This window comes from Schistocerca piceifrons, chromosome 2 (genome assembly GCF_021461385.2).
Source record: "Schistocerca piceifrons isolate TAMUIC-IGC-003096 chromosome 2, iqSchPice1.1, whole genome shotgun sequence".
NCBI lineage: Eukaryota > Metazoa > Arthropoda > Insecta > Orthoptera > Acrididae > Schistocerca > Schistocerca piceifrons.
In genome coordinates, this window is record NC_060139.1 from 878,385,080 (window position 1) to 878,412,180 (window position 27,101).

Consider the following 27,101-nt stretch of genomic DNA (forward strand, 5'->3'; position numbering starts at 1 on the left):
TGACGATATTGACTGGAGGTCCTAATCAAACAAATATTACTCTCTCGACTATATTGCAGTATCGCGATTAGTAGTGAGAGCTCACGTCAAACAAGCAAAGCGAGCCCGTGCTACTGAGGACTTCAGTATAAAATTAATAGGATCTACAATGCCGGAGCCGCAAAATACTTTATCAATCCTGAAATTTGTAGCAGGTCATCGGTAGGCAGCTTTCTGATGATGTAGGCCCCGACTTCAAGTGTGCAGCAACTCTGTTTCAACCCCTAGCGTCGAAGGTTGTCCGATAATTTTAAGTTCTGCATAAAATGGGTGAAACTCGATTACGTCAGTCGTTCCGTCAGGCGCTTAAGCCCATTGTACGACCCTCTCAGTATTCAGAGAAATGCAGCCCCCAACCAGAAACGCAGTGTGCTGCGTCCTCCGATGCTCTCCTCGCACTGACCACCCGGGGAAGTAACCCATCATGCATAGGAATCAAGTGAAAAGTATTTTGAGCTCTCGGTACTAATACTCTCATTACAATAACCTTATTCGGTCTGATACCACCGTCCAATGACGTAGAACATCAATAAAATTGTTGAAATTGAGAGGTGACATGCAAAAGAGGGCATGGAACCTCTCACATTGTTCTAACCCACACTTAGATACCCAGTTTGACCCAACAGTGACTTGTTGACTTGAAAATGGTATCTGTAGGTTATGTATTGCTGTAGGAGTATGAAAAGAACGTCGAAATATGCAGTTACATATACTTAATGAAGATATACACTTACCTCTATCTTTAGACAATGTTATACTGCTTCAGACTCATTAAACAAACAGAACAAGATTGAAAAATTTACAGCTTAATACTTTAAAAATTCATAGAAATAAGAAAACGTGCTTCTCTGCTGCTGTTGTTCCCTGCAACTGCATGAATTGGCTGCCGCTATTAGTACCAGTGTTCAACCGCTAGACAGAAGCACCCGTCACAAAATTTGCGAGGTACCCGGTTTGACCCTCCTACCCAGTTTTGTTCGATTCTCCGCTACACGAGCTCATGTGATTACATCTGCAAGCACCGAGATGGACGAAGTAGCTCAGATCACGACCGCCTCTTGTGCGCGATTGCTTTATTGTGTTAGCATTTGTAGAATTTTTACCAGGTGTAAACAAATAGCTTTCTATCGCTATCTATACTTAGGTGAAAAAGATAAATATTTTGTTCCTGTGTGTGACAGACTGCATTAAACAAAATATTGCCGCTACATTCCACTTTAGAGACATTCAGTACCAAATTCAGAATTATTCTGACTGTAGAAACCTAATTTTTCTAATATTAGGCAAGGGGCATGATGAGTTGGAATAGTCGCCATCTTCTTTACTATTTTCACACCGCAGATACTAATGATACTTGGTAGGAATCCGGTCTAACATCAATTCCCGTACGCATCTTTCAAATTGCGAGTGTTTGTAGTTATTGGCACACAGAATTATTACCAATGTATAAAAACAAAAATTCATGACAATGCATTTTTCTATGGGTTATTGGAGGATTAATTATACTGGCTGCTAGCAAGAATGTGAGTTAAAATACTTGCTGCCAACTCATCCACGGAAGCGAACGCTTTAATAACATAAATTTGCCTTGTTTTGAAATTCTAAGTAGAGTTTGAATACGTAGATAATGAAAGAATAAACATGGGAATAAAACTTTTAATCTAACATAGGAGGTAACTACACCCAAATGTCAATTTAAACATTAGAGTTTTGATACAAATTATAGTGATAATGAATGCAAGTTCCACACACGTTCTCATTGGCTCCTTACAGGAATAATTAATACCAACAGAAATACAAACCATTTTTATTTTATATTTTGCGTTGTAACGTCTTCCTATTGGTGACAAAAGAAATCTGACTCGCTGTTTGTTTCCTCCATAATTTGCAGCCGGCCACAGTTGTCGAAGTTTCACCATTTCACCGCTGACGGCAGAATACGAAAGAGTGAGTCTCTAGAAGCACTAGAGACTCTGCTCGCACAGAAATCGCCTCTCCACGTTGCACCTGACGTCGCTGATGGTTCCGTCGTTGTAAATAGACCCACAGTCCTGGCCTTCTGGAGAATCGGGGTACTCTGCGTTATTAGGCTCACTTTTCATCCAGTTTACGTGGCCACTCGATATCAAAGGTTGACCTGGAGCACAGGAAATAATAATTTCATTCATGTAAAATGTATTATGTGGTTAAATGTTAAAATTGAGCAGTCAGGAAAAAACTCTTATGTCTGGTTATTACAACACAACTCTGTGGATGATCATAAAGTCTGTTTGAAAAAAAACTACCTAGTTTTAATGTGTCCTAGAATCTGTACAAAGTGACATACTAGTCTGTGGTGTTTGACTCATCGTCTCGCTAAGTTTGGCACCACTGCAGTTGGCAGGTCTGCTTGACCTTGAGACAGCACCAATGCTGTTTCTTTCTTCTGTTCCTTCAGTTCAGTCCAGGTTTTCATACAATGTGTACGTTGAGTCTACAATTCATCTCAGTGGAACAGTTAATCGTCTAACTGCAGAATTTTGGGGGGGGGGGGGGGGGGGGAGGGGCAGAGCATCCACATCAAGTTATTCAGCATCAACGTGACTCTCCCAAAGTTAATATCTGGTGCGGTTTGATGGAAGATCATGTGATTGGTCCTTTCTTTTTTGTAGAAAAAACAGTGAACGGGGACGTTTACTGCAACATGTTGACAGAGAACGTCTTTCCCTAAATGGACGATATTGAGGTGGAAAAGGGGCTTATGTTTTCCCAACAAGATGGCACCCCACCTGATTACAGTAACCATGTGTGTGCAGCTATTGACACTCGCTTTCCACGACGGAACCCAGACTTAACCCCACCGAACTTTTTCCTTTGCGACCATACCAAAAATGTTGTGCACAGTGATAAGATGAGAGACATCAATCATGTACAGGAAAGAAACGTCGCGGCGTTTGGGACAGTTACACATGAAATTGGGTAAATACGTGGCGAGAAATGGAATATCTTCTCAACGTGTGCAGGGCAACTAATGGATCGCCCGTTGAAGTCTACTAACATTAAGAAAAAAACTTGAAGGAACTCTCTTTCATGATACGTACTCTCTGACGTCATTTTTCATTAACTTCCCCGTTAAATTTATGCTTAAAACATGAGAGTTCGTTTTCAAACATCCTGTAATGTTCTACGTGTTTTACGAAGTTTGTTCATTAGTTCTGCTGAATATTATCCTTGTAAATATGTTGTCAAGCTAAAAACTCCATTTGTTAGTTAAGAAAGAGAATACGCAGGGAATGCTATCATTTTGTAAGTAGACACGCTGGTCCAGTCAGAGAAAAGCTATTGTCAAAGAGTACAATAAAGTGTAAATGCATTATCGCTGGGCGTGCGAACACGCTAAGAAAGTAGCAGTTCTGAGTCACAAGGAGACCGTTGTTGTCGTTGGTTGTGTGTATTCGCCCGTGTGGCTATGCAAAAGTGCTGAGATAAAAAGTCTGTTTCCGAAGTACAGAGCAGTGAAAACTGAAATGGTTGTTTTGGCAGATGTTTAACATGAGCAAGCTGCGTGTATGGCATTTACTGGGCACAGTACAAATGGAGCAAGAGTAATTCACATAACTTCAAGAGTACAGTGGGCACTTGTTATTGGCTATAGCAGCGCAAGAAACTCAACCTGTGCACTATTTTAAAGCTAAATGAAGCCACTTGATAAACCAACACCATCATAAAGTGAAGTAAGACCTAGAAATTTTATAATTAGAAGTGTAATAGGCTGGCCAGCGTAGTTGGAAATTTATTGTTTAAATAACATTGTTTTCGTGCATATTGTCATGTAAATAATTTTCCTAAGTCGTTAGCCAAGCAGTACCCATCGCATTCTTTTGTACGAACCGAGATAATCAGAAAATGAACTGAAAATGAAGTGAACATTAATTTATTAGAGTATCGAAACAGTTTTCCACAGTTACGTAATAATGAAATCTTTGGCTGCAGTAAAGCCAGTATAAGCTGATTTGCTAAAAATAGAGTAATTTTCAAAACAGAAAATTGGTTTTAAAACTTTACGTAGCTTGGACACAGAATTTCACTGTCAAAGCTCAGTCTCTAATTTATAAGTTGTGGCATAGTTTATCGCTTTTATTACAAAGGAATATCAGAGTAACTTCTAGATAAATGACAGTCCTTACCAAAGAGTAAATTCAAACAATCTTTCTGCTTGCTACAATTGTGACAGTCAGTATTATGGTGAGTAACGTAACAAAAAGTTTCTGTCCACAACCAGTAAACACTCTTACTTTAACTGATCTTTGGAAATTAATGTAATATGTTGTATGTGTTTGCTATTTGATTATTATTTGACTACTGTGACATGTGTGGTTTGAAGTACTCGAAATATTGCAGTAGGTACTGTTCCTACGCCATGACGCCAATTACTGTTGTTATGTAACATTGCTTACTGGTAGAAAGTTCAGTTTAGGTTTAATTATTATCGTTCCGGTGAGGAACTGGCGACCATTGGTTATTTTCATTAATGACATACTTTGAAAACATTTTCCACTAACTACTGTCAATTTAAAATTAGTTTACGTAATAAAAATATATAAAGTTAACCGAACTTTGTTTCTAATCGTAATTGCCAAGGTACTGAGCAGTGGCGATTCGGTTTATAACTTCATCTACTTCAGTCGGTTTTGCATTATTCTTCGGAGTAGATGCCTTTTCCCCACAGATAAGGGACTCTAGGTACATGCTCATATAGAAAAGCCTAATTAACCGGAGAAGTAAGAGGGTTATATGGTCTAAATCCGTTTTGCAGGCTCGGGAAAATGGTACTCACGTCTTTTCCAATTTTCTCTCATCATCTCACAGGCATTTTTCAAAAGCGTAGTCGAACTTCCCAGTTTTTATTGAGATGTTACGGCTGAATATCTAATGTCAAGTGATCGAAACTGCTTCCTACTGAACCACACATTGTCGTGGTAGTGCTACCATAAAGAGACGTGTAACGCCCCAACAGAGCACATGGGAATCAGATTCCAACAGGCATGTCAAGTTATCCAGTGGACTCGCTAGTGTGGCTCAGGCTCAGGACATGACGCAAGTGTCAGAAATTTATGGGACCTGGAAGGCCAGCATATCAGAGGCTTTTACTGGAACAGTCTCCTGTTGTAGACCTACACATGGTGATCACATCCAGAATCTACACCTGCTTATGGGCAACGTGGCTACGCGCATACTTTGATGGGGCTGGAGAGTTGGGTGAGGGTGGGGGGGGGGGGGGGGGGGCGGGGGGGGGGGGGGGGGGGGGGGAGGGGGAGTGCAAAACTTATTGAACAGTAATCCACCGATTCTGTACGTAATGTACTGAAATGCCTCCTACATACTGTAAACTGATACTGTGAAGTAAGTATGATGTTAATGTAAAATACTGAAAATGTAATCCGTATGTTGAATGTTCAGAAAAGATATAATGGTAGTAGTAACTGAAATTCTAACCTACATTTTATAGATTTATTATGATACTGAGATATGATATGCAGGTTATACATTGAAAAACCAAGAAACTGGTACACCTGCCTAATATCGTGTAGGACACCCTCAAGAATGCAGAAGTGCTGCAACACGATGTGGCATGGACTCAACTAATGTCTGAAGTAGTGCTGAAGGGAAATGACACCATGAATCCTGCAGGCCGGTTCATAAATCCGTAAGAGTACTAGGGGGTGGAGATCTCTTGTGAACAGCACGTTGCAACACATCACAGATATGCTCAATAATGTTCATATTTGGTGAGTTTGGTGGTCAGCGAAAGTGTTTAAACTCAAAAGAGTGTTCCTGGAGCCACTCTGTGGTAATTCTGTACATGTAGGGCGCCGAACTGTCCTGCTGGAATTGTTCAAGTCCGTAGGAATGCACAGCGGACATGAATGGATGCAGGTTATTAGAGAGGATGCTTACATACGTGTCACATGTCAGAATCATATCCAGATGTATCAGGGATCCCATATCAGTCCAACTGCACATGCGCTACACCATTACAGAGCCTCCACCAGCTTGAACAGCCCCTGCTGACACGCAGTGTCCATGGAATCATGAGGTTGTCTCCAAACCCGAACAAATCCATCCACTCGATAAAATTTTGAACGAGACTCGTCCGAACGGGCAACATGTTCCCAGTCAACAACAGTCCAATGTCGGCTGTTGACAGGCCCAGGCGAGGCGTAAAGCTTTGTGTCATGTAGTCATCAAGGGGATATGAGTGGGCATTCGGCTCCAAAAGCCCATATCGATGTGTTTCGTTGAATGGTTCGCACGCTGACACTTGTTGACGATGCGGCATTGAAATCTGCAGAAATTTGCGGAAGGGTTGCACTTCTGTCACGTTGAAAGATTCTCTCCAGTAGTCGTTCGTCCTGTTCTTGCAGGATCCTCTTCCGGCCGCAGAGATTTCGGAGATTTTATGTTTCACCGGATTCGTGATATTCACGATACACTCGTGAAATGGTCGTATGGGAACACCCCCACTTCATCGCCACCTCGGCAATGCTGTGTCCCATCACTTGTGCGCCGACTATAACACTACGTTCGGACTCACTCAGATCTTCATAACCTTCATTGTAGCAACAGTAGCCGATCTACTACTGCGAAAGAAACTTCTTGTCTTATTTATACGTTGCTGACAGCAGCACCGTATTCTGCCTGTTTACATATAGCTGTATTTGAATACGCACGCCTATACCAGTTTCTATGGTGCTTCAGTGTAGATGTACTTCTAAAGTGTATTAGCAGTTGTGAGCCATGTGGGTGCTATTCTGTCATTCTGCGCAACGGATTAATCTGAGATGCATCTTTTACCCTGTGGCTCCTGCAAGATTCAGTTTCCACCCCCACACTACTACAGAAGTCAGACAGACCCTCCTAACGTTCTAAAGAGAAATGCCTGAAAAACTTTCAGCAATAAATACCTTCTGGAGTTGTCCACTTAAGGAAATGACACAAAAATTTGCAAAATTTCTTACGTAACTAGGGGGATACTTGGGTACTGGAGTAGTGCTAGTTAGTGTAAGAAAAACATGAAACCAACGAAAATTATTATTCTGAGAAATCAAATGGCACTTTTAGTTATGAACTTAACAAGGTATTTCATTTCCGGGTTCTTTTCGGAATGTGAAGTTACCTCTTAAGGATAGGATTCGCTAATGAAATTTCTATACAAAGTTTAAGATTATTATTGACTTGGCAGAATGGCTGAGAGCCGCCCCTACTCAACTTGAATAATTATCCATTAGAATGTGGCAAGTTATGGTCAAGGCTGTCGCGTGTGAAATGCAGTGAAGTGTACTGTTATGGAGGAAACATGGGGCTCGCAAGAGCTGTAGTGCACAATACCGTAAGCTGCGATGACTGCTGTCTGCGCCGCTCGCTGCTGGCAAATATTATAACTCTCGTTCTATCTGGATTGACCTTTGCCAATCAAACTCTCCCTACGCCTTGATGAAGTCAAGAACTCCTATTCGCCCCTTGTCTAACTATTGGCGTGGTACACTGGTCAGATAACCAGTCCACCGTGATGCCACTCAAAAATTCGCTCCCAGGCGTTTAAATATAACTCCGTCCATTCACACCGCACAATAAGTGTGGCGGCCAACACATTGAGCAATGCTTAATCGAAAGGACTCTATATAGATTCGCACTCCAATTCGCTCTTGACAGAGGTGCTCTCCCAGTGAAATACTGAGGACAGACTTGTTCCTCGCTCTTTGAGTGCAAGAACGAGCGCGCACGCTCTCGTTACGTGTTCTCGCTCCAAGAGCAACAACAGAACGAACCCTCTCCACACCAGACGTGAAGGGATATATCTTTCGGTCTCTTCCATTACTCCTTCAGCTCAAGGCGTCAGGAATATCGTCTGCCAATCAGCATTGCTCTTCTAAAACGGGAGAATGACGTTTCGTTTAAGGCGACCAATCCGGAAATCTGTAGCATGAGCGTTTGGCGTTTGCTGTCTCCCTGTGAAAATCTCTGAAATTGCGTGCTATATTTGTACAGAATGCATAGGTTGGGCTCTCCCACACAATGTAGCGGAATTTGTTTTTAAGCCGAACACGGGGTCGTCCTTTCACTCGGACAAACGCTGTCTGCTCTACGGGCGGTCACCGGCCGACATAGATAGGTTGGGACCGGCCTCCTGGTGTGCGGTTGCTCTCCCGAACTAAAACCTCCTGTGACTGTCGTGTCTAGAGTGTGTGTGTATGCGCCAGCCCCGAGTATTTCAATCTCGGTGCGCTTGCTTGTTATTTGCATATCGTTTACATGAATTCATACAACATTGACTTTATCTTATCGACTTTGGGTTCGAATGAAGCTTCTTGATGTGTGGAATATGATCGTGAGGGCGGAATATGTAAGCAATGAAGGTCAGGAGACCACGATATCTTACACACTAGCACACTTGTTGTAGACATATTACGAAAAATGTAACGAAATAGTGTCTTAATATACACTGATGGTAAAAATCGCAACACGAAAAATAAACAAATAAATAAATGTAAAGTAATGAAATTTCGGTAATGTATTTGTGTAGCTAACATATCTATACGATTAACGTTTCAAGATCACAGGTTTATGTAAGCGCGAGATAGCTATTGCATATGTGAAATGCTAGTACATTAATAACTGGTATAAGGACCAGAATGTATAATTCAAGGACACGAACGTGCTTGCATCGTGTTGTGGAGGTGGCAGATGTGTGTTTGTGGGATGGAGTTCCATGCCTGTTGCACTTGGTCAGCCAGTGCTGTTTGTGGATGACACTGGAGTTGTCGTCCGGTGACGTGCCATGTGTGCTCGATTGGAGACAGATCTTAAGATCGAGCAGGCCAAGGAAAGATGTCAACACTGTGTAGAGCCTGTTGGGTTACAACAGCTGTATGTGGGCGAACGTTATCCTGTTACAGATCTCCACCTGAGATGCTGTTCATGAATAGCAGCACAACAGGTATCACCAGATTACTGTGCAGTAAGGGTGCGTGGGATAACTATGAGAGTACTCCCATGTCACACAACATTTAATTTTTGCAACATCGCACCGTACACCATAACTCCAGGTGAAGGTCCAGTATGTCTAGCACACAGATGGCCTCAGTGACTTCCTCCTAATCAACACACGGCCATCACTGGCACCAAGGCAGAATCAACATCCACCAGAAAAAGCAACAGATGTCCACCATGACCTCCAATGAACGCTCGCTTGACACCACTGTAGTCAAAAATGGCGGTGGTTTGGCGTCAGTGGAATGTACGCTACAGGGCGTCTGGTTCGTAGACGTCCTTGAAATAACCGATTTGTAAGAGTTCGTTGTGTCACCACGGTGCCAACTGCTGGTCAAGTTGATGCTGCAGATGTAGTACGGTGCCCAAGAACCACGATGGTCTTCCCTCTGGTGGTGCGACGTGGATATCCTGATGCCTGTCTTCTTGCGACCGTACATCCTCGTGACCAACACCGCCGGCAATCATTTACAATGGCAACGCTACTGATAAGTCTTTCTGCAATATCGTGGAAGAAACATCCAGCTCCTCGTAGCCTGTTGTGCGACCTCCTCCAAACTCAGTGAGTTGTTTATTATGGCGTCCCTCAGTGCACTTTTGCATAAAATCACAAATATTGAGAATATAATCCATAGCAAGCTCAAATCATTTGACTGTGGAAGTTAATCCTACACAAAATACATTTTAAAAGCACTCACGTTCAAAATATAAAAATGAGTAAAATTACTCCGTAATGTCACGTTCATCTGCCCAAGTCAACAAGTCAAAGTCAGCGTGCAGAAGCATTTAGACTGGCCAACTACGGCAAACGGTAGTTGCCATGCAGTGACTCTAGCTACCTCCAGAAAGGCATAGACTCAGCAGTGACACATACTGATAAGAAAGGAGAGAAACGCCACCTGCTTCAGGAACTTAAAATACCTGTCCACTGGCTGTTGTTGTTGTGGTCTTCAGTCCAGAGACTGGTTTGATGCAGCTCTCCATGCTACTCTATCCTGTGCAAGCTTCTTCATCTCCAAGTACCTACAGCAACCTACATCCTTCTGAATCTGTTTAGTGTATTCAGCTCTTGGTCTCCCTCTACGATTTTTTACCCTCCGTGCTGGCCTCCAATACTAAATTGGTGATCCCTTGATGCTTCAGAACATGTCCTACCAACCGATCCCTTCTTCTAGTCAAGTTTGCCACAAATTTCTCTTCTCCCCTATTCTATTCAATACCTTCTCATTAGTTATGTGATCTACCCATCTAATCTTCAGCATTCTTCTGTAGCACCACATTTCGAAAGCTTCTGTTCTCTTTTTGTCTAAACTATTTATCGTCCACGTTTCACTTTCATACATGGCTACACTCCATACAAATAAAAATAAATGACTTCCTGATACTTATACTGTTGTCCAATGATATTTTAGATCTTCTTTCTTTTTAACATTGGCATCAGTATGATAAATGTGAACGATATGGCACAGATAAAAATTAATATCGTTTCTCTCTACACCTTTGGAATATTTTGGAAATGCTGATGGATAAGTGCAGTCTGTCAGACCGCTACATTTATTTAATTACTACTGGTGCAAGGTGCGGCAGCTGAAGTGACTGGAGATATCGACTTATGGAAGGACCATCTTGGATGATGTATGGTAACATTGACTTTTTGTTTTTTGAGCACATTTTATTTAGGATTAATTTAGACAGCTAGGTGATGCAAGCTTGGCTGACGAAAAGCATTACTATTGATTATGTTCTTGATAGCGGTTGTAAGCTGAAATATTTAGAACGATTTATTACGAGAATCTTCTTCGTGTATACATACACTTGCCTGCTGAGGAGACAAAAGTCGTAAAATACCTCCTGATGTCGTGTCGGACCTTCTTTTGCCCTGTGTATTACCGCATCTCGACGCTGCACTGACTCAACAAGTCGTTGGAAGTCCTCTGCAGAAATACTGAGTCATGCTGCTTACGCAACCATCCATTGCGAAAGTGTTGCCTGATCAGGAATTTGTGCACGAACTGATCTCTCGATTACAACCCATAAATGTCCGATGGGAATCACATCGGTCGATCTGGGTAGCTGATACTGTAGCTTGAACTATCCAGAATGTTCTTCAAACCAATCGCTAATAATTATGGGCCTGTGATACGACGCATTGTCATCTGTAAAAAATCTATCAGTGTTCGGAAACATGAAGTCAGTGAAGCTTTAGGACGTGATTATGGCCGCACGACGGGCATTAACAGTCTTTGGACGCGGAATTTTAGTTGGAACCAGACGCATGGGACATTCCATTTCGGAAAACGTTAGGAAATTCAGTATTCCAAGACCCACAGTGTCGAGGGTGAGTTAGGAACAAAGAATTTCAGCCATTAGTCCTCACGAAGGACATACAGTGGTCTTCACTTAACGACCGAGAGCAGTGGCTTTGGTATTAAGTTGTCATTGCTACAAGACAATCAACACGGTGTTAAATAACCACAGAAAACAATGTGGGATGTACGGAAATAGTATAATAGAATCCGTTGGGACAGTGAGGCGAAATTTGGCACTAATGGGCTTTGACAGCAGACAATCGACGCGAGAGCCTTTTCTAACAGCACAACACTGCGTACAGCATCTCTGCTGGGCTCATGAAAATATCGCCCGTATCCTAGATGATCAGAAAATCGTAAGAGCTGTTGGTAGGGTTCGAGTGTGGCACAGACCCCACGAAGCCATGGGCCCAAGCTGTCAACAAGGCACTGTGCAAACTGGTGGTGGCTCCATATTGATGTGGGTTGGGTTTACATGAAGTGCGCTGAGTCCTCTGGTCCAACTGAACCGATAATTGACTGGAAATGATTATGTTCAGCTAGTTGGAGACCAGTTGCAACCACTCACGGGTTTCATGTTTTTTGCATAGCAATGCGCCATGTCATTTAATGACAAGTGTTTGAAATTCGACTGAAGAGCGTTCTGGACAAATCGAACTAATCATGTGGCTACTGATATCACTCAAAATGAATCTCATCGAATATTTATTGTACATAATCAAGAAGTCAGTTCGTGCACCAAATACTAGAACGGCAACACTTATGAATTTATGGAGGTCTATAGAGGCAGCATGGCTCAATATTTCTACAGGGGACTTCCAACGAGATGTTAAGTCCATGCCACGTCGAGTTGCGGCACTACGCCAGGCAAAAAGAGATCCAACACGATATTTACTGGTATCGTATGTTTTTGTCATTCAGTGTATTTGATACTGGCAAGCAATGGTAATTCTCGCAGCTAGATGACAGTGTGGTGAAATGAAATGAAATGACATGTAGACGATAACAGTACACCCAGTCCCTGAGTGGAGAAAATCTGCGACCCAGCCGGGAATTGAACCCGGGCCTCCCTGCTTATCATCCCGTCGCACTGACCACTCAGCTACCGGGGCGGACACAGTGTGGCAATGTGCAGCCGCATAGGGAAATCCTCTGGATTCACTATGTTGTCACATGATAGCACAGCGTAGGTGTGAGAATTCTTATTGTACCAAAACTACTGTCAAGTGCTTTTCATGGTGTACCAAGTGGAGTTTGACATTTTGATTCTGAACCTAAAAATACAGCCAGGTGTCCTCGAAATAAGTTATTGGGTCTTATGCTTGTCTGCGTTTTCATAGCCATTCTCCAACACCAACCTCATACAAAATCTCTGTCGGTCCATTGTGGCCGGGGGACATCGGCTGGTATGTATTTCTCGATTCAAAAAACTTCACCAACAACCGTATATTTCGGTTTATTTTATTTTGTACCTCGAATGCTACCAGTTTCGGCAGCTCAATTTGCCATCTTCTGGCCCCTGCATAACAAGGGCATACATGCAGTGATATAAAGGTGTACAGTTCAAGTTTACAAGTAACAGGTATTCATAATAGCTCTCAAACTTCAAAATAATGGAAATATTAACTTCAAGTCCAATCTATGTGTACATCCAGCACAAATATGCTAGAACATATGTATGTATTGTTAATAGCATTAAACCTAACCTCTTTGTATATATAGGACAATAGATTAAAACATGTGTACACATTTGTTATTCATAAAACTATTTTACATGACAGATTTACTAAGGAGCATGTAAAATCATTAAAAAGATCAGCACTAGACAGCGTACATTCTAGAGCTCCATCCAAATGAAGCACGTCATTTATTTTTAAATAATGAAATCCTATAAAATTCTTTTAGATGAAGGACCTCCTAGTGTATATGAGTCCCAATAATTCATTTAAAGCAAAATGTGACATAATATGGTATGAATTATAACAGTTCGCGTATTTACAGCCTAGGCAATATCACGGATGGTAACACAAGTAGTTGTTACACTATCAAAAATAGCTTGACACAAAACCCAATGGCAATCAATATATTAAGGGAAAATAGCACGCTTAGTGAACACTACGAATAGTGACAACTATTTATTCTTTTATTTTATTTACCTTCTGATCTTTTCCATATACACCGACCTTATTGCTGCACATCTTGTTAGTCTTAGTATTTAGATAGTTTGGCATCTATAGATAGGTTGTGTTAGGAATGCTTTGTCCTCCCAATGACATCTTTACGGACTCGCCCTCCTTAAACAGGATTTGACTTTTTTAGTTATTAAGTTCACTGTGATAATTCCAACCTGTTTAGGGATACAAATGAAACTAATGATATCTTTTATTGCGAGTTACTGTAAAACTTAGGCCACTAGTTAGTTGTCAACATTCGTAGTGTTCGCTATGCATGCTATTTTCGCATTTAGTAATCAGATTTCTTCTGAATCACCTGAATTAAGTCGACTACACTCAGTTTCTATTGTTTGTTAATATTCACCTTATACTCTCTTTTCAAAAATCTATCAATTTCACCCAACTGCTCCTTCACGTCCTTTGCTGTGTCTGAGATAATGACAATATCATTGGCAAAGGTCAGAACTGTAATTCCCTCTCCAAATATTTCCTTAGTTACCCTTATTACTTGCTCAAAGTGCATGTTGTATATCATTAGGGAAAGACTATAACCCAGACTCACTCCTTTTCCACCGTGGATGAGTTGATGACCTTCGACTCTTATAACTGCAGTCTGATTTGTGTGCAAGTTGCAAAAAACCTTTTATCATTGTTGCCTTCAGAATTTCAAAGAATGTATTTCTATCAACATTGTCAAAAGCTGACTCTAAATCTACAAACGCTGTAGTGGTGATCTCCCCGACGTGGGTTAAATCCAGTATTTTTTTCATTTTTCTGTAAATAATTCGTGTCAATATGTTGCAAGTGTTAAACAGCAGAAATGTATTACGGACAAATGTAGCGTTTTCTCAAAGCCCTCTCCAGCCAGTCATAAACCAAGGCAAGACAGGCCAGCATCCCCTGTCGCAATCAAAACGATAAAGAGGCAGAAAGCCGACATTGTGGAAAGCAGAACAATTCGATAAAATATTGCTTCACTTTGCGCGAGTGAGACGCCGAAGTTGTAAGCTCAGCAGTATGTCCTCAGCAAGAAGACGTCATTCATTCTAACAGCACAACTTGATTTAGCAAGAAAAAGTATTGTCACAAGAACGCTGATTCTTGTGAAATAGAGCGATGGTCAAGACTAGTGGTGAACCCAGAAAAGTAGTCCACATTCGCTGATCGCCAGATAGGCATATTACCATTTTGTGAAATAGAGGAATGGTCAAGACTAGTGGTGAACCCAGAAAAGTAGTCCACATTCGCTCATCGCGAGATAGGCATATTGCCATTGACTCAGACCAGCAGTAACACATAGTCAGGCTTCCGAGCTTTCTGTACTGTTTGTGACCATCCTGTCTGATGAAAGAGAAAATTAGAAGTCCTGATGTTTGGATGTTTCCTCATGCTATAAGAACCACACCTGAAGCCATCAACAGGACGTCAACTCCTAATATTCACTCCTGCTGTGTTCGCCATACGCTTAGCTACTCCAAGTATTATTAGCAGAAGAAATAATGCCGTGGAAAGAGAGAGTAGAAATTTGCTCAAATATTGGCCCTACTTTGGAAATTACGTACGAAAAACTTTCATGTACGTACGAATCTTTCGAACCAGCCTCAATTTATCACTTACATAGGAGTGGTACTCACCCAAGACCGTGAGGTACTCTCCTTCCTTGAACATGTCGTGGAAACCGATGAAAGCAATGAATTTTTCTGTCGAGTGAGCTCTCATCACTTCCCGTATAGCATTTTCTTCCGCTTCAGAGTTCACGATGGCGAGGTGCGCTCCTTCCTTTGCGCACGTTCTCCGAGCATTTTCCCAGTTCCTTTTGTCAGTGTGCAGCTTGTAGTATCCAACATTTGGAAAGTATTTGTAGTCGGCACCAACACGGGCAGGTGGTTCTGTCCGTGATATACCAAATGATACATCAGGTTCATGAAACAACAACAAAAATAAGGCTAAACATACAAATATATGTCAACAACAGGCTAGAACAATAATAGTGTGCACTCTTTCAGGTAGACCAGAGAATGTTGCTATCGAATAACTCTGGGATGTGGCTAATTAAATTAATATACAGTGTGGTCAGAAGCTGTCTGAAAAGCTTGTAATGATGTTTGAGGGTAGGTTTCACTAAGAAATAAATGTTAATAAAAAATTTCTATACGTTTTGCTGATAATGAGTCAGCACTGAATTTGTTGAATCAGGCCATTGTGCGCACAAATTCATGCAACCCTCCAGATTACAGTTGTAAAACTGTGGTAGGCCTACCGTATATTATCATAAGTAAGCGTAGACCTCTACGGTTTTCATATTACCTTTGGTCAGTTAATGTGGCACGTTAGAGGTGTTGCATACCTATTGGGCATTACCTCTTAAGGATCGTTTTCCGTATGCATGCGATCAGTGCCTTAGCAGAGTCCCCAAGAAAGCGGAAGCGGTGAACCGTCTAAAAATTGAATGAGGATATATAAATAGCCGCTTAACCTATGGGAAATCTGTGCTACATAGTTATCCTGTTTGTTACTTAAAAAAAAACAGTATTTACAGTAAAACTGAATCTGGCAATGTTTAATTCAGATATATTTCTAAATTTATTGACCTCTACCGTCAAGCAGAGAGAAATTGTGGCAAAAATTTAAAAAAATGCAGATATATCATATCGCACTAGGATACGCACTTTCCTAAAAAAAGGTAGTACAATGAAAAAAGCGCAAAAGAAAACTGTATCAAACATCGCTCCAGTACTTCGTCGATCTTACATAAACCATGTTACTGTTATTGATAAAAAATTTCACTTTTATCAGTAACAACAGCAAAGTCTAGCCTTCGATAATGATGGAGAACATTCTATTTAGTACAAAATAACAATAATTATTTATATATAGTTCATATTTCTGCATGTAAACTGTACTTGTATAAAAAGTAATATGTTTAGTTACGTAAAAACACATAAGTTACACGATCAACCAATTTATATTGCTTATAAAATAATTTTTTTGTTCTGTAAGTATTTGAAATACAAAATGTCCTAACACTAAACAATCTGCGGTTCTAATTACGTGCAAAACTAACAACCAAACGAACAAGGAAAACAAAGAGAAGTTGTCGCTCCTGGTTTCTCTCTTACACACTTATTTTTCTTTTCCTACCTTTGCTGCCAATACTATCGCCACTCCTACCATTTACTACTCCATTTTTGCACTTCACCAAAAGCATCATACCTTAGATTTCCTATAGCGCAACTCTATGCCAGGTACAATTAGGAACAATTGCTCCCGTTGCGTACATGATAGCGCACGAGAGTCCTCAGCTTTTAGCTCGGGTTCGTTCCATACTACCGTCCTATGACCAGTTTCTGCGTCCCTCACTTGTTCGGTTTTAGGAACCTGAATGAAGAACGTTTGGCGACACTGTCTCTGGTGGACCGTTTGAATCTGCTCATCTAACGGCCTAACTGACTGACTACAATGGAATTAAGTACGGAACGGCGCAACATATCGATAATCTTTTCTTAATAATTATTTGTCAGTAGAGAATACACTGCAGCGCTGTCACAAGCTCTTCAGATTGCTTCAGACTAGCTTGTAAAAGATGGTATGGTTGGAAAAATCATAAAACTGAATACTGAGCGGAAGATATAAATTCTCATCAAATATAACAAAAAAAGAGTTAATAAGTTCGTGTAAAAGTTTATAGTATTCGATATATCTTCATTAATATAACACTAGGCATGTAAGTGATTTCTAAACGTGAGAATATTACCTGCGAGGCACACTCATTCCATAAGGCTCCAGCCAGGTGTAGAGGCATACAAACAGTACAAACATCATGTCTCAGCGAGACGGTGTGTGTAGATTTTATTGGTTTTTCCGGACTCAAAGAGAACCAAGAGCTTGTTTAAATACATGGAGATCGGCATGGAGATCGGCATGGAGATGGTCATAGAAGAAGCCTTCAGTCCTTCTTCCTGTTGTTTTGAATTTGACTACAATGCTATATTTTCAGACAGAACACTGTGATATTTGTTAAAACACTGAATGTGTTAATTAAACTTTCCCAAAACAACATATAATTGCTTCATTATTACAACCCAAAACGTAAGGTAAAAAGGATTATAGTCGTTCCTGAAGTTAATCATCAGTAGACAGAGAAGCGGAAGAGAATTGAATACCTGATGTTGCAGGCGAAGTACCTATGTATCATTTCTATCTCTAAGTCTCTTCTCACTGATCTCATAGAAGAAGACCGAAACACAACTAAAGTATAATCACCGTCTCCACACTATATAGTAATTCTCTGACACATACTGCAGAAAGTACTATCATGTATGATGTGTCCCATTTGGTGCAGCACTGCTGTTCCCATGAAGACTTTTCTGTTCATTTGGTGCAGAAAATTCATTCTACCCTAGTTACGTTTTTATAATCGGAGAGATAATCAATAACTATAAACACCACTGGGAAATGCAGTTGGATTCACTTTGTTTTTTGCAATTTTGTTCACCTGTTTTGTCTGCTGTTTCGCCTCTGGATTAAAATAATGGAAATAGTAATAACCATCTGAAAGTTTCTTGATACTGTGAAACTATTCTGAGAAACTCGTCTAGAATTTTCGTTTTGTCAACATGGAGGATGTCACCTATCCTATGTAAATCTTTCTCACTCGAGTATTTCCTCGTCCTCTTACAGGTACTGCCCTTTCCTTATTCCTATAGTGTCAGATACGTCATACACCTTTACACTTCAGTGGTCCAATGTGTAAGGCATCAGGCAAATCCAACACCTTCCATGAAAACCCTGACATGATAAGCAAATCCAGTAGTATGTCACATAGCTCCGAATAAATCGTGACATTAAATTAACCAAAGTAATACGAGTAACGAGTGAGCAAATGGAATACCACAGACTAACACAAGAATGCCTAAATGCATGTCATACCTCCCCACCGTGAGAGAAGCAGTTCCGAGAGGAGAAACGAGAACAGAGGCCGAGAGCAGAACCGTGTTAAGTTAGAAGGCCCTACGATAAGGGACAGACACCCACGTCGTCAGCTAACCGTTAGGACCACCTCCCAGCCCATGTTAAAAGCTAGAGACTTAGTGTGAGACTTTTCCGCGTCTCTGTTACGCTAGGACCACCCCCAGCCCATGTTAAAAGCTAGAGCCCTCCAGAAGAACAGTATAGATCTTAAGATAGCCGGCCGCGGTGGTCGTGCGGTTCTAGGCGCTCCAGTCCGGAGCCACGCTGCTGCTACGGTCGCAGGTTCTAATCCTGCCTCGGGCATGGATGTGTGTGATGTCCTTAGGTTAGTTAGGTTTAATTAGTTCTAAGTTCCAGGGGACTGATGACCACAGCAGTTGAGTCCCATAGTGCTCAGAGCCATTTTAACCATTTTTTTATCTTACGATAACACAAAAAGGGCCACACCACCCGCAAGTTTTAGCGTGAGACTTTTTCGCGTCTCTGTTACATTGCAAACTTTAAAAACTTTGCCCCACCACGAAAAGTATAACGTTTCTCATTGGATAGACATAATTTTTGAAGGCGGAGCTTAAGGTTAACATTGACACCCTGATTGGTCAGATTAAAACACAGCCAGATAGTTTTTTTAACCAGCTTCGGTAAATTGTAGTAAGGAGAAGTTAGGATGGAGTTGCTTCTGAGACGGCGAGGTGAGTGGAGCTGTGCTGTCCGCCGCCCCCTGGCGAACACTGACAAGGTAATGAACGCACGCGATGCTGCATAAGAGCGCATAAAGCTTCACTCAGAACTGCAGAAGTCTCATCTGTTACACCCACTTTTTTTTGCGTAATACTAGTGTCGATCGTCAATTAAAGCTCATGGTGTTCACATTTGCCACTTGAAGTAAAAATCTGAAACACGATGATTTTTCTGTTATATAGTTATTGAGAAGCCACATCAGCCACTGTAATTTACGACAAGTTAGATAAGTAATTAAAGATAATTGAGGGTCTCTGTAGACCATTTTGATAGTTTTCTCTCTTGTGAAACTTAATTTAAACCTAGATTATAGATGTGATATGGCATAGGTCATCCTTCGATCCATTGTAGAACTTGGAAACCCACTCAGGGAATATTCGTTCACATTTTTGTTGAACGCAGTTGGTTTTTACCATCCTGTATTAAAACATTTCCTTTCATCAATAGTGCAATTTATAAACAATGTTTCGTGAGTAGAATAAAATTTCCAATGGTACACTTAACTGCTTCTTCGACGTTATTTTACCAGCTAACTAAAAATAGGAAAGCCTTGAACCCCTTCCACTAAATTTAGTTAGTATTAAGATTCTTTTCCAGGGAGTGCAATGGAGCTGACGCTGAAATCATTAAGTATTTGGTTATATCATCGCTAGTCTCACTGAACTCTTCTGAATTTTACATGTCATGTGTGGTCTAGCGTCTCCTTACCAGCAACGGGTCCCAGGTTCAAACTAGTCAGTTCCCTAAAAAAACACGCTCAGAGCGTCGTTGCGCGAAAGTGGTAGGGAGACACGATATAGAACAAACAGACACCGCCCAAAATGTTAGAAATGTTAATTTGTGCACCCACCAGCTCGACGTAATCAGCCGTCATGTAAGCTTTGAGATCCCATTCATCTTGTCCCTCTTACGCAAAACTGTAGCACGTTGGCATTCTGAAGTAGAAGATAACTCACAAATCTTCACCAACTAGAGATAAATATTATTTGCCGATAAATTATAAATAACAGAAGTATACCACGACGCGGTTTTACAGTTTATTCATCAAACAAAACTACTAGAACACTACCACTTAAGTAAAAGCCAATTCGTCTTAGAAAAGTTGACACTTGCGTCACGTACTTTCTCTATATGTACAACATAACATACCTCTTAATAATTCATAATGTGAATATCATTTTTGTGTCAACTAGAGAAATGTTCACTCTGTTCTTTCATGAGAGCTATTTTGGAAGTATATTTACCTTTTTTATGAGCTACACTACTTCACTATTGGCTAAAAAGAAACCGGCAACCCAAACAATAGTTGCTCAGCTACTTGTACCAGCCTAAAACAAGGTTTTTTTTAAAAAAAAAGAAAAAATGGCATAAGAATATGTAGATGTTGTTGGACCGCTGACTTTCGACATTGATATCCTTTAAAAAATCCTCAGTACTGAGAAACATTTAAGACATCAATTTGCATCTTTGCATTTGTTTATTTGTTTATTTAATGGATTACATTTCACTCTGCGTGAAGTACTATTATGGTTAGTCAATGAGAGGCACCGCACAGATTTAAGTGCAGCCGTGGAAGAAAAGTGTGAAATAACAACGGCGTGTAAAAGTTACGGACGAAAGTAACCTGCGCTATGTATCACTGCCAAGCAACATAGCTCGGTGAAAGTTGGAGTATAGATAGAATGAACTGCGCAACATAGAACAAAGGCACTGAAAGAAATTCAAAATGAGACGAACAAAAATGACACTTCCATTCCAATACAATAATTACAATGAAGCCACTACGATCTCTGATGGGTCCCTGTACATTACAAAAAGCGGGACATGGTTCTGTAAAGCGTTTGTAATCACCACGCACGACAATACAAGCTCTGCATCGTGTCTCCATTCTGGGAACAAGGTTGGTAAGGAGTTCTTACGGTATGACGTTGCATTCCACCACCAGTGCGGTTGACAACTGCGGTTTGACAACTGCGGGGTGCTCGTTGGTGCAAGTTTACGTGCTTCAGCAGTACATCACTCATCGCATTTGCTCCATCAGATTAGAGTCGGGGGAATGGGCAGATCTGTCTACCCGCCAAATATCATTTCTATATCTACATCTACGTAAATATTCTTCAATCCACCATACGGTGCGTGGCGGAGGGCACCTCGTACCACAACTAGCATCTTCTCTCCCTGTTCCACTCCCAAACAGAACGTGGGAAAAATGATTGCCTATATGACTTGGTACGAGCCCGAATCTCTCTTATTGTATCTTTGTGGTGTTTCCGCGAACTATAAGTTGGCGGCAGTAAAATTGTACTGTAGTCAGCCTCAAATGCTGGTTCTCTAAATTTCCTCAGTAGTGATTCACGAAAAGAACGCCCCCTTTCCTTTAGAGACTCCCACCAGAGTTCCTGAAGCATTTCCATAACACTCGCGTGATGATCCAACCCACCAGTAACAAATCTAGCAGCCCGCCTCTGAATTGCTTCTATGTCCTCCCTCAATCCGACCTGATAGGGATCCCAAAAGCTCGAGCAGTACTCAAGAATAGGTCGAATTAGTGTTTTATAAACGGTCTCCTTTACAGATGAACCACATATTCCCAAAATTCTACCAATGAACCGAAGACGACTATCCGCCTTCCCCACAACTGCCATTACAAGCTTGTCCCACTTCATATCGCTCTGCAGTCTTACGCCCAAATATTTAATCGACATGATTGTGTCAAGCGCTACACTACTAATGGAGTATCCAAACATTACAGGATTCTTTTTCCTATTCATCTGCATTAATTTACATTTATCTATATTTAGAGCTAGCTGCCATTATTTAACCCAATCACAAATCCTGTCCAAGTCATCTTGTATCCTCCTACAGTCACTCAACGACGACACTTTCCCGCACACCACAGCATCATCAGCAATCAGCCGCACATTGCTATCCACCCTATCCAAAAGATCATTTATGTAGATAGTAAACAACAGCGGACATACCACACTTCCCTGGGGCACTCCAGATGATACCCTCATCTCCGATGAACACTCGCCATCGAGGACAACTTACTGGTTTCTGTTACTTAAGAAGTCTTCGAGCCACTCACATATTTGGGAACCAATCCCATATGCTCGTACCTTAGTTAGGAGTCTGCAGTGGGGCACCGAGTCAAACGCTTTCCGGAAGTCAAGGAATATGGCATCCGTCTGATATCCTTCATCCATGGTTTGCAAGATATCATGTGAATAAAGGGCGAGTTGCTTTTCGCAGGAGCGATTCTCTCTAAAGCTGTGCTGATACATGGACAGCAACTTCTCCGTCACAAGGAAATTCATTATATTCGAACTGAGAATATGTTCGAGAATCCTGCAACAAACTGATGTTAAGGATATTGGTCTGTAATTTTGAGGATCTGTCCTTCTACCCTTCTTATATACAGGCGTCACCTGTGCTTTTTCCAGTCGCTCGGGACTTTACGTTGGGCAAGAGATTCGCGGTAAAGTAAGTAAGGAGCCAATGCAGTAGAGTACTCTCTGTAAAACCTAATTGGAATCTCATCAGGACCTGGAGATTTATTTATTTTCAACCCATTCAGCTGATTCACAACTCCAGGGATGTCTATCACTATGTCCTCCGTACGGGAATCTGTACGAGACTCAAACGGCGGTATGTCTGCACGATCCTCCTGCGTGAAAGATTTCTCAAATGCTAAATTTAAAATTTCAGCTTTCGTTTTGCTGTCTTCCGTTGCCAGGCCAGACTGATCAGTGAGTGACTGGATGGAAGCCTTCGACCCGCTTACCGATTTTACCTAAGACCAGAATTTCCTTGGGTTTTCAGCAAGATCTGTTGCTAAGGTATGGCGGTGGTAGTGGTTGAATGCTTCGCGCATCGCTCTTTTTACAATAGCACAAATCTCCACTAACTTTTGCCTGTCCTCATTCTCCCGATCTTTCTTGTACCGCGAGTGCAACTGTCTTTGCTTCCTGAGCATTCTCCGAATTGCGCTGTTAAACCACGGTGGGTCTTTTCCGTCCGTAACCCACTTTTTCGGCACATACTTGTACAATGTGTGATTTACAGTGTGTTTAAAATTTGCCCCTAATTCTTCCACGTCCATCGTACCGGAAGTAAATGAAGTCGATTCATTTACTAAGTGGGATGCTAACAACTGCTTATCTGCCCTTTCTAATAAGAATACTCTCCCAGCCTTCTTGACCGACTTTTTAACTTTCGTAACCATAGTCGTAATGAAAACGTCATGATCACTAATCCCTGTCTCAACACTGACACCGTCGATGAGGTCTGGTCTGTTCGTAGCTACCAGATCTAAAATATTTCCATTACGCGTTGGCTGACGATTTAACTGCTCAAGACAGTTTTCGGATAATGCGTTCAAAAGTAATTCACACGACGGCTTGTCTGCACCACCTGGAATGAATCCATAGACATTCCAGTCTGTACTAGGTAGGTTGAAGTCGCCTCCAACTAATATAGCGTGATCCGGGTACTTCTGCCATACAAAATGTAGAATCCCTTTGAATGATTCTAGAACTGTCACGGTAGAACCTGGTGGCCGGTAATAGCACCCAACAATTAACTTCATTTCTCCTAGCCCTGTAAAACGTGTCCAGATAACTTCACAATCACACTCTACTTCGACCCCAGTAGACACAATATTTTTGCCAACTGCAATTAAGACACCACCTCCTACGGTGTCTAATCTGTCTTCCCGATATACGTTCCAACCCTCACTAAATATTTCAGAACTTCCTATCTCAGGGTTCAGTCAGGTCTCAGTCCCGAGAATAATTTGCGCGCCACACACTTCCTGAAGGGCAGTAAATTCAGGAAATTTACTCCGAACACTCTGAAAATTTGCTGCTAATATCTTGATAGAGCTCCTTCACCTGCGCTGTCTCTGCCGTCGCGCATTGTCATCCGCAAACATGAAGTCAGGACCGAAGGCATCGGTGGAAAATTGCACACTGGGTAGGAATTCATGGTCACAATAACGTTTACCGGTGAATGTCCCGTGTTCAAAGATGTGGAGGTCAGCGCTCCCGTGAGATACTATGCCTCCCCGCACAATAACACTCGAACCATCAACAATATCGTGTTCGACAGCGCTCCTGGGTGCATTACATAGATTCATATGGCAAGAAGTGGGAACACGTAATGCAATCAGGAACTGTTTCACATGTATAACGATACCTGTTGATGGTAAGAGAACTGAGACTTGGCAGTGAACTGCAGACACGGAGAAAAAAGCAACACCAAGAAGGAGCTGTGCGACATAAACGAAGGTTGGTGGATATCTTCCTACATATCAGAGATGATGTCCATTCCAGTTTCGTGCCAGTCATGCTAGTAGCGCCACTACGACGGTGAAAATATGTCTCTTTTGAACACGCACGGTAACCGTTGTGAGCGTCTATTATCTTTGACACTGGACGTGATGAGTTGTTAGTCAAGAACGCCTTGAAGAAGACGAAGAAGTCGTTATTGATTTGAAAGAGGCTGCGTAATAGGGCTACGAGAAGACGGGTGTTTCTTCTACGATACCGCAGAAAGACTTGGCAATTATGTAGCCACTGTACGCGACTGCCGGCACCGATTGTCACGAGAATGTACGGTCGCAAGAGACTGTGCTCCGGATGGCTACGTGGCACTACTTACAGGGAAGATCGTCGTGTTCGGTGTATGCCACTGGCGCATCGTGCTACAATTGCAGCAGCAACTGGAGCAGCAAGTGGCACCACAGTGACACAACGAACTGTTACAAACCGGTTACTTAAAGGACAGCTCAGAGCCAGGCACCCAGTAGTATGTATTCCACTGAACCCATTAACATCAATGGCTTAAGCCAGAGCTCATTGGCATGGTAAGATCTGCAGTGTTTTCCGATGAAAGCTGGTTCTGACTCGATGACAGACACGGCTGTGTGTTGGTTAGAAGGAGGCTAGTTGATGGCCTGCAACCATGCTGTCTGCATCCTAGGCATATTGGACCTACATCTGGTAGTCTGGGATGCGATTTAGTACGGCATCAGGAACAGTCCCGTAGTTATCCCACACATCCTAACTGCAAATTTATACGTCAATCTATCTATTCGACGTGTTGTGCTGCCATTCATGAACGACATTCCTGGGACTATTTTCCAACAGGATAACGCTCGCCCACATACTGGCGCTGTAGCGCAACAAGCTCTACAGAGTGCCAACATCTTGGCTTGATCTGCTCGATCACGTAATGTGTCTGCAATCAAGCGCATATGGGACATAATCGGACGACGACTCCAGCTGTCACTCACAAACAGCTTTAACCGTCCCTGTATTGGCCTAGCGACTTCAACAGACGTGGAACTCCATCCCATAAACTGACATCCAGCACCTGCTTGCATGCTAGAATTCAACATTCGACGCTTACACCGGTTATTAATGTTCCAGCATTTGACATTTGCAATGGCTCATCTCAAGTTTACGTTACTCAGTGATCTTCCAATGTTAATCACTTAAATATGTTTCCTAGACAATTTCCAAAATTTCATTTTTCTGGTTGAAATACCTTTTGGTCTTACAATTATTTGCGTCAATGTATGAAGTTTTTAAAAGAAAGAAAGTTTCGTTTTTACCCGCATTCGAGGAAGAGATCGTCAGAGATGTTGCAGAAATTGTGATTCTGCAGTACAATGAAGGAAAGCGGCCGTGCCTTTTGGACGGAGTTTTGAATCGCCGTCTCCACGAATACGTTTATCAAGAAGTGCGAATAACACTGTGATGAGCATGGAAGGGAATGAAAACCAACAACGTCAATGAGGAGCACAAGCATTATTCGCTACAGAGCCTAATTCGCAAGGAAAGAAGCAGAAATAGGAAACAGATACGTATGCATGAAAGGATTTAAGGATTCTCTGGATAAGTCATTCTGATCGAAACAAAGTTTTCCTCCATTTATTGGTCTTCGTAGGCCCTCGGAGGTGAAGCTACACTTCACTAAAACAAAAATTTGCGGGAACTCGGAAGCCCCTTTGGTGATATTTAGTACTGACCTACAACAGTGAAAACTGTCGTCAGCTTTTCGACGTCACCACAGTTTTGACTGGAAATGTCGATGTCGTAATGCGGCGGCTTTTGCACAAACCGCAGCTCGCTGATATCTCGTCTACTTTTGCGGATGAGAGCCGCCTGTAACAGACCACACAACTGATGAGTTTGTCTAGTGTGAAAGGTAGTGTTAGCGACAGAGGAGTCTACACCCACCTTGGTAATCCAGTGGCCCGTAAGGTTGCGGAAGCTGCTCGCCCAGAGGCTAACACCGCTTGCAGAGGAACACACACTGTCGTCTGCGAGAAGCACTCGAGGCGATGCCATAATGAGAAGTGCCACCGGAAGCTGCCAAATGCATTCCCAGACCATAGTGCCCTCTACAAAACCAGACAGAACACACTTCGAAGTACCTTGGCACGATACAGAGGTCGATTCGAAAGTACAATGCCTGACAAAATACTTGAAACATGGTCGAATGTCAGTGTAACTGTATATTACGCTCCATCGTTGGATGTGTAAAATGTTGTACTTCAATGCAACACATTGAATGGTCACAAGAATGCATAAATGTTGTTCGTGTTGAGTGTTGTCACCAGCCTTAGTAGGGTACACACTGAGCAGACAAAATTCATGGAATACATCATTTTTCCCGACATAGTGCAGCAACTTGACGTGGCATGGAGTCAACAAATCTCAGGAAGCCATTCTGCCCCTATAGCCGTCCATAATTGCCGGTGCAGGATTCTGTGCACGAACTGCGAACTGACGTTCCGATTGTGTTCCATAAATGATATATGGGATTCATG

General features: G+C 41.9%; 1 protein-coding gene across 1 annotated transcript in view; it reads right to left on the reverse strand.

The window, feature by feature from the left end:
* Positions 1-1,681: 1,681 nt before the first annotated feature.
* LOC124777223 (hemolymph lipopolysaccharide-binding protein-like) overlaps positions 1,682-27,101 on the reverse strand; it is a 51,532-nt gene continuing 26,112 nt past the window's right edge. Inside the window, exons 2-5 of the mRNA XM_047252542.1 lie at positions 26,509-26,672; positions 26,298-26,433; positions 15,187-15,441; positions 1,682-2,176 (exon numbers count right to left, since the gene is read on the reverse strand). Of these exons, the coding sequence (XP_047108498.1) occupies positions 2,004-2,176; positions 15,187-15,441; positions 26,298-26,433; positions 26,509-26,664 (720 nt within the window). The 5' untranslated portion in view covers positions 26,665-26,672 and the 3' untranslated portion in view covers positions 1,682-2,003. The remainder of the gene's footprint in view (positions 2,177-15,186; positions 15,442-26,297; positions 26,434-26,508; positions 26,673-27,101) is intronic.